This window comes from Schistocerca gregaria, chromosome X (genome assembly GCF_023897955.1).
Source record: "Schistocerca gregaria isolate iqSchGreg1 chromosome X, iqSchGreg1.2, whole genome shotgun sequence".
Taxonomy (NCBI): domain Eukaryota; kingdom Metazoa; phylum Arthropoda; class Insecta; order Orthoptera; family Acrididae; genus Schistocerca; species Schistocerca gregaria.
Window position 1 is genome coordinate 456,472,683 of NC_064931.1, and position 8,820 is coordinate 456,481,502.

General features: G+C 36.6%; 1 protein-coding gene across 1 annotated transcript; it reads left to right on the forward strand.

Moving 5' to 3' along the window:
* Positions 1-623: 623 nt before the first annotated feature.
* LOC126298798 (uncharacterized) lies at positions 624-5,059 on the forward strand. Its single transcript, XM_049990262.1, has 3 exons — positions 624-736; positions 1,594-1,684; positions 3,524-5,059. Exons 1-3 carry the CDS (start codon positions 697-699, stop codon positions 3,876-3,878), a joined length of 486 nt encoding a protein of 161 aa, XP_049846219.1. The 5' UTR covers positions 624-696; the 3' UTR covers positions 3,879-5,059.
* The last annotated feature ends 3,761 nt before the right edge of the window (positions 5,060-8,820 follow it).

The window sequence follows — 8,820 nt, forward strand, 5'->3', positions numbered from 1 at the left end:
TCTCTGCTCGCCACTCGAGTGCTCCATGCAGTTTTAAATGCAATGCCATACTCACGACATTAAAACTCTATATGCTGTCGTTAGTCTAACTTCAGTTGCCACAGAATAAATTATTTACCAATTAAAAGAGATTCTACCTTCATTTTTTAAATTTATAAATAAATAACAGTTCCTTCCAGATACTTACCGACCTCGGATTGTATCACGCACCATTTGCTAGTGCAACAGGCGGTAAATTGATAATAGTAATCCATATATGTTCCATAACACATCGTGGGGGGCTTGCGTTGTGTAGATGTATATGTAGTTAGTTAGACAGATAAAATTGTAGCTTTAATCGCTAAAATGCTTTTTTAATTTACTAACCAAATAATTTATATTATGAGCCAGAGAGACAAAGTGAAAAAATTGAGTTTTGGAGAATAATATTATCACGGATAGATTTATTTCGACCGTAAAAAGTAGCAAGACATCGAACGAAGCTAGTTACGTAATATCACCCTCTCGCCGCCGGCCAGCAGCGGTCACGTGGCACGTTAAGGACGAAGCGGATTGGCTGGCAGGTACAGTGGAGGAGAACGAGGCCGCACTCACGCGCCACAGAGCGGCAAGTATTTCAACGGGAGACACACGGCAGCTGCCCTCACAAGAGCTCCTCATCTCCGGCCGTCCGCTAATCCAACGCACCCGGCAGTCATGAAGATTTTCCTTGCTTTCGTCTTGCTGCATCTTTCAGGTGAGTGAATATACATACATTTTAAATTTTCCCATACGTTCCTGCGGAATAAATCAATTTACAATACTTCAATAGGCACTGTCAATAAGATTCTTTTGGCTCCAGGCTCTGAGTGTGAAGTCTACGACGCCCAGTGAAAAGTAGTTACGCACTTGACTTTTAAATATTACATTATCAACAATCGATCAAGGCGACTGTGGGAAGATTTTTCGTACTAGCGGATAGTTAATACCGGTAGTGATACATCTCTCGTGTTAGTACACGTACAGACTCACAATGTTCTACCACTACGGAATATGCCGTATACGATTTGTTGTTGCAAATAGCCCATATTGTCTTTATTTAAGATCTGTTATTTGTAATCAAATCCGAAACTCACTCAAGCGAAGATGCAGGTTTTGTCTTCGACACTGACTCTCTGTTACCTTCTCCTGGAACAGAACACAAATTATCTATGCTGATGCTCCTAACCACATGTTCATATTGTACATTTACTTCGTCTACTCAAGTGTATGTGTAAGTTAATCCGCAAATAAACTGCTTTGTTATTTTACGGTTTCAGTTCAAAACAATTTAAATTTAAAGATGATTTTATGCTCAACTGTGAAAGTATTGTACATGAAGATTTTAAGTTTGACTCAGAAGGAAACCTTCAGTTCCAGTTTTGGCACCTGTTTGTTTACACTATACTGTCTAAAACTAAAAACAAAAACATGTTAATGAGATGCCTATTACACAAATATTTATCCCTGTTCCTCTTGTCCTTCATATTTGCGCAGGAACTATCGTAACATTAATGTGTCATACTGTATAATGTATTAGTAGTATCAAATGAGCTAAGACATATTTTTCTGCAGCTTTTCAGGAAACATATCAACGCCAAGTCCCCGGTGTTGCTACGGTAACAGGTGGCCCCGTCCGAAATGACGCTGACACTGAGATAAGCAAGTGAGTGTTGTTCTACGTTTTATTCGCTTTTCTCTTACAAGGAAGGTGGAAAAGGTTTCCTCGTATTCTGTTATGACACTTAAGATTACTCATGTCTATATGTCACGAAATAATCGCTATACTTTGCTTTTTAAGTTAACATATTGTAAATTATGACTTGTGTACTGTTCACTTGTACTGCACATTAACAACCTTGTTGTTGTAGGTAGCAAAAAAATCTTGATACTTACCTTCATATCAGTAGAGACAACAGCTATTAAAATTCTGGGTGTTTCTACAAATCGTTTCACTTCAGTTTGTCATGATAATTTCTCCTCATCCACAACAACGTCGTAATGAATGTCAAGATTTGAGAATTTACTATCTTGTTAACTCTGGCCCTCACTTACCAAAGTGTACTTCAAGAATTTATGAAATCTTTAAACTTTCGTTGTGGCTGGGCAAATTTTTCATCGTAATGTCTGAAACTAGCAAAACTTTACAATGAAGCTTAATTGTATTGTTCTCGTTTATGTGTTATGATAGAAGTAGCATTAAAATTAATGTGAAATTCAGAGTCAATTACCAACCTAAAAACACTAAATCACATGTCTGAAAAATAAATTTAAGAGTTTCGAGCTGCTACGGAAACATCCAATACATTAGTACCGAATAAATCAAGATCCATAGTGTTTGCAGTATGCTGACTTTTTATGTAACTATCAACTCGTTACGCTGGCGACAAAATTGAGGCATGAACACTGTTTATAGGTATATTCTAACAAGCTGTCAGTTTCGAAAACTTTCGGACGCATACGAAAATCTTCACTATTTTGTCTTCTGTTAGGTTTAATGTATTTCATCTAGAGACTCATGATTGTGACGTAAGTGACTTTCTTGTTGTTACTACTTCAGTACTGAGAAACGCATTCAAATTCCATTTCATAAGACTAGTAGGCACGAGGGTCTTTTTCATTAACCTCTTTTTCGTGACTCTATTAAATTAGTGCTTGGTTGCATGTAACATTTCTGACTGCTGGAATGAAGTTTCAGGGAGTCACATTCCCAGGTATTACAAAACGCAAGTATCGCCGAGCGGTGCTTTTAATCCGTAACGTGTAGCCACGAGGACAAGGATTATTTGATAACCCTCGCGTTTGGGAGAAAAACTGGTCAAAGCTAACGAAACTGTGCACGACCTCTGGCTGTTTTATCTGAGTATTATTTACAGGGCTTGCGAAACGTTTTTACTTGACCCATAACCACAGAAAGGAAATCAGTGGATTCAAATCAGGTAAGAGTGAATGTCAAGGAAGGGGATCGCCTCTAGCTGTCCACAAACCAGTGTAACTTACTTGTAAGTGGCTTCAACCACTGACATCGGTAGATGAATCAGGGCCGCCTTGCATGCTCCACATTCCTCGATTAGCTCATAAGCCATTGAAATAATCAGGCTCTGTTTACGCCAGACACACAAGTAGCAATTTTAACATCAACGCGGATGAGACAGCAGCCGTTATTGACTGCGTTGCAACTCGGAAACTAAGGATTTCTGGATCCGTATTGATATTAGGTGTTCTTGTATTTCTTTCAGTATTGCCCACTATTTTCAGTACAACATTGTGGATATCCTGCCGATATTCCATACCGTAATACGAAACTCTTCGCTATGTTTATTTACTGCCATGAAGCCATGCCGTGATTCAAAATGAAGTATTGCTACTTGTTCTCTTAGGAGCTGAATTTTGTCGTGTAGGTTAAGGGCTTTGTAACACTGAAGTTAGTATTCAGATAGCAACAGTAGAAACCAGAATTACGTAAAAATAGGCTGTATTTACATAAATTTATCGTTATGCACAGGTACGACGGCCTCAATATGCAAAACATATCAGCTGGCTCGATGGAAGGAACAGATCGACGCAACAGCAGCATCAACGCCACACTCCTCGAATCAGACATCGCCGGATCGGGCTCATTTTCCAACGACACTACTAGCGAAGAGGGTGCTGAAGAAAAGAAGCCCAAATACTTCCATGATGAGACGAAGGGAATAGTGGCAATCTTCATAATGGCTACAATGGTTGCTGGATTATTCTTGTCGCCTGTGTTGAGGCAGTATGGGAATAATTACATATGCAAGAAGCCCCGTACTGTACAAGAGCAAGCTGATTTTCCTCCTAGGTATCAAGATTTGCTGCAGCGTGATTATCTGTGATCAGAACATTCACAATGAACAGTCCGTTTCGGACAATCTGCTACCTCAGTCCTATAGGTTGCAAAATAGCAGTACTGTTCGATTCGAGGGTAGTAGGTTCGAGTTTCTGTAGGAGCAAGTACCTTCATTGCTGTGTCCAGGACTGTAGGTAAAAGCTAAGGTGGAATGAACCCCAGATTGTTCATAAATGTTGTTATTCGTCTATTTGGCATACTTGGTAATTAGGTTTCATCATTGTCAGTGAGTTACTACAGAAATGAGAAGCAAATGCTATTTTAATATACAGATATAAAGTGTGAAGAAACGGACCTTTCAATTACTTGATGTTTCTACTTAGTGAAGCAATACTCATTTTTATCCAACATTAGATATAAAGTGTGAAGAAACGGACCTTTCAATTACTTGATGTTTCTACTTAGTGAAGCAATACTCATTTTTATCCAACATTAGATATAAAGTGTGAAGAAACGGACCTTTCAATTACTTGATGTTTCTACTTAGTGAAGCAATACTCATTTTTATCCAACATTATTAAACTTGACCGCCAGCAGCAACTGTAAATATATTTTCAATAAATAATGTATACAGCCAGTCGGTTGTATATAGTTTCTTATAATCAGCCTTGACCAAGTGGGAAAATAGGAAGAATTACTCTACAGGTACAGTTTATTATAAGAACAAACTTGGAGTTCAATGTTAGTTTTTATAGCAAGCTGTACATGTGTAGTAATCCTTGCTGTTTCTCGTGGAGGAGTTAATCTATAATTTCTACTATTTGACTTGTGCACTTTAGCTCGTAATGTACATGTAGACTTTAAACTTAATGAGACTTTATTGCTTCTGAAGGCGATACCTCTGGTGGTGTTGAAACTTGGTCAAGGCTTATTACAATAAACTTTATGCAACCAACTGGCTATTTACATCCTTTATTGAAAGATTCATTTGTATATAAACCTATGTTGCTTTAATATCATCAGCTAAACCTTGAAATTGTTTGGCAAGGAACCTGCAGAATGATAAATATTTCATAGCTTCGAATGGGAGGAACAGAAATGTCCAATATACTTTGGAGTTAGATTCATTCAAGAAAACGATTACCTATGCGACCCACAGAAACATCAGTAATAGATAGTTTTAGAATTTACTGCTTATATTTCTCTTAACTCTGTGCTCCTTTTACATGTTTCAATAACTTATGATGTATTAAATATCGTTAATAAAGTACTAAGAAACATGTAATTGTACAGCATTATTACTAAATTATTCATGAAGTGCAAATCCATTAACCCTACCATTTTAATTAAATTTTATCCATTCTATACTTCTTTCTGTCCATCACCAAGTGATGGTAAACTGATACTTGCCATGTCTAGACAGAACATTATATAGCTGACTTACATTAAGTTTTCAGAACATTTCAGGACTTCACAATAAGCTGTGCTCATTAAAGAAATGTTTATGATGAGTTTCTTGTATGCTCCATACAAGATGTTCAGAATTAACAGAACTGAATGAAATGTGTCAATCACAGAACATTTTAAATATCTGAAAAATGAATACACTTGAATGACTACATGATAACCATGTAGGAGTTTTTAACAGAATATGTAATTTTAGTTAATGGTAGAAAAAGTTTTCGAACAGAAACAGCTTTTGCTTCCTGTCAAAAATACTAGTGGTGTCTGTATGCCAGATATTTTATTTCAATGTTCACATATTCATTTATGTTTGTGCATATTTATTGAGCTCGTATGTAGATCAATATTAGATTCGATAAGAGAAAAAGTTAATAAACAGTGAAGACTAGTGCTGAAGAATATGCTTTTTTGTATTGGTGAAGGGATACACAAAATGGTGATTTCGTTCAAGAGATCATTTCACAGGCTTCTTACTAAAAATGAATATTTATTCTTCAGTGTCGTCCGTAATGATAGGTCCAGCAAACTAATGGTTTATCAACTGCTTTTATAACAGCTGCCTTCACATTTTTTTGTCCATTTTTCTGCCTAAATACTCTGACAGGGTTGTCAGTCATATTTCAGTCTATCATATGATTTTATGTACTTGAATTACATTCGTGACAATATACTGTTTCTAAAATGAAGTACTGGCTTCCAGTTCAAGCAACATTCGCATTATAAAGAGGGTGCATACACAGATACATGCCTCGTGAGTTCGCCGTATCAGAAAACAAAACCTGACAAACTGAAGGAAACAGAAGTAACTTCATATGCATGTGTAAAATATGTAATTTATCTAATTTAGTTATTTATTATTTTATTTTGCGTGACTAGATTATGACCTCAGGCAGAGCAGAGCAGTAGGTATACCCATTAAAAATCATTAATAGATGTTATTTTCCTAGCTTCATAATTTATATTCCTACATGTACACCTGAGATTATATTATGGGGATAATTGTAATTACCATGCAAGTAATAATAATAGTAATTGCATACATAATAACAGCAAAGATTTAGAATACGAGTCATATTTAACATCATCAGAAACAGGAGGAAAAATGTCAGAGGAAAAGATTAAATTACAGTGATAGTAACTGTTAAGAAAGAGAAAGTATGCTCTTCACTGAGTGCTCTGCAGACAAGAGGGGAGTCGAGGAGGGGGAGGGCTGAGAAGGGGGGGGGGGGGAGAGATTAAACTCGGTTGCTTGAATGAGCTTTCGGATATGCGGAAGAAATAGCTACTGTGATAGAAAGTGGAACATTAATCGTCTTTTGAAACTGGAAAAGGTTAAATTTCTCTGAGAAATTTAAGGAATTTGGTTAAGATGTCGTGTATCTGACAGAAAATAATTTTGAGAACATAGCTGTCCGATTTAGTAGTAAAGGCCGGGTGTTGCTTTACTGAGAAACAGTACATACATAATGTGATTCTGCTGTTCGCCTGTGTTAGACGTTATTTCAGGAAATGACAGTTTCTTTTTGGATGAAAACTTGCCTCTCTGATGTAATCTGGTATTTGTTTCCTTTCACTGTCACAAAGGTGATCTATAAACACGACAAGGCAAAGAAATCGTTTGAGCGTTTTGTATTCTTGGCTGAACAGAGCATGAGATAGGTATGTCTTTCCACCACAACAGAGGTATTTTATAAATATGTGTGATGTTCTTTAATAATTCTAAAAGTCAATATGGGATGAGATTACAAATACTGATAAACTGTCCTAAATTAATGCAAGGTACACTTGGTAGCATGTAGGTTACATATCTTTCAGAAGTCTTACTGAGACCATTCAGTGGGACGTGATTAAAATGACATGAGATGTTTTACTTACGAAACCATTTAACTTTCGGTCATATTATTACAAGAAATGTAGCTGTATTTGTTACTGTGAAGTAATGCAATAAGCAGGTATTTAATAAAATGTGTTAATAGTAGGAAGAAATGATGACTACTTATTATCAAATAAAGTTCTTTTTCATTTTGGAATTCTTATCGTTAAGATTCAGAGACTCCGTAGGCAAGATGTTATTTCGAAACTAATGAGGAATGACTGGTGATAATCTTGGATATCCCTATTTCTCCATATTAGCGGATATTTTTCACAGAACAGATGAAAAAAATCACAAAAAAATTCTTTGACATCTCTGGTTCGGTAATCGTGGCTTCGGGATAGCGGCACTGCTTCGAGAAACGGAAGTGTTATTATTTGTAGAAATGAGTTGCAAATTTGTCGTCACTGTGCGTGAGTACGAAAGGTCGGGTGTATATTTAGTTGGGCACTGTTGTGAAATTTTATCTATATGATTGTGAGTGCAGGTCCATGGGTGATATCTAACTATGGAATTCAGTATATCGTGAAGGCGTTACTTGCTGCATTCTATTTTTATAATGGTGGGCGAATACTATCAAAGTGTGCAATGATATCATCTTGGGAACCCTCGTCCATACGATTAGCAACTAATCTGAGGAAGGATCACAGCGGATAATGCAGGACTGTAAATAACAACTTGTCCGCCCAGAATAAAACTTCATTCCGCAAGAGGAGTGTGTGTTGATTTGAAATTTCCTTGTAGAGTTAAAGTGTGTGTCAGACAGGAGCTCGAAACCTGAATTTTGCCTCTGCCGCTATGAGTTATTCATGCATGACTCACAATCCACCTTCATAGGTTTGTTTCCACCAATAACTCTCTTCTGCCTTCCTAACTTCACAAAAGTTCTCCCGCATACTTTGTGGGACTAGCACTCAAGGAATAAAATATTGTAGGGAGAAATGGTTAATGGCTTAGCCACGGGCTGGGATACTGTTTCCAAGAGGAAGTTTTAACTCAGCATTATAGTGTGTGATGATCTGAAATTTCCTGGAGATTAAAACTGTATGCAAAATTTGGCCTCGAACCCTAAACCTTTTCCTTTCGTGGGAAATGCTCAACCCACGTTTTTTCGGGGACGCCAGCCTGGAACCTTCTCCTTTCGCGAGAAAGTGCTCTACCGGCTAGCTTCCTTCAGCTAAATTCGGATTTTCTTTATTTAAATAAATTCGTCGTCTTGCATTTGAACTAACAACTTTTATTTCCTAACAAAACCAAAACTTGCATATTTTTGACTGTCAGTTATTATTTGAATTCAGGCCACTCTTTATTTTATTTTAAATAGATATTTTATTTTACGCACCAGTATATGTTCTTACATTATATTATTTCTTTTTTCTCATTTTGTCTCGTGTTAAGTTGGCTTCATTCTTCGAGACAATTAAAATAATTGCTTGCGTATTAAAAGTCCTTTGACTGTAAATGGATAAGAAATGAATCAATGATGTGTCCTTTGTCGTCCTTTAATTAGCATATGAAGTTAATTTCATCATTTATTTCTACAAAAGGCAACGGAAGCACACTTCTTGTGTTAAGAAATACTAAACCTTATTATCCTTGTTGTGATAATCCAACAACTAAATAGTTCTGAAACCATACATAATGCTTGGGA

What these genes read in the sequence shown, in the direction of transcription:
- LOC126298798 (XM_049990262.1), top strand. Translation starts at nt 697, where the DNA reads ATGAAGATTTTCCTTGCTTTCGTCTTGCTGCATCTTTCAG. An exon ending in CGTCTTGCTGCATCTTTCAG is followed by an intron (nt 737 to 1,593) that starts GTGAGTGAATAT and finishes ATTTTTCTGCAG; the next exon opens with CTTTTCAGGAAACATATCAA. An exon ending in GCTGACACTGAGATAAGCAA is followed by an intron (nt 1,685 to 3,523) that starts GTGAGTGTTGTT and finishes CGTTATGCACAG; the next exon opens with GTACGACGGCCTCAATATGC.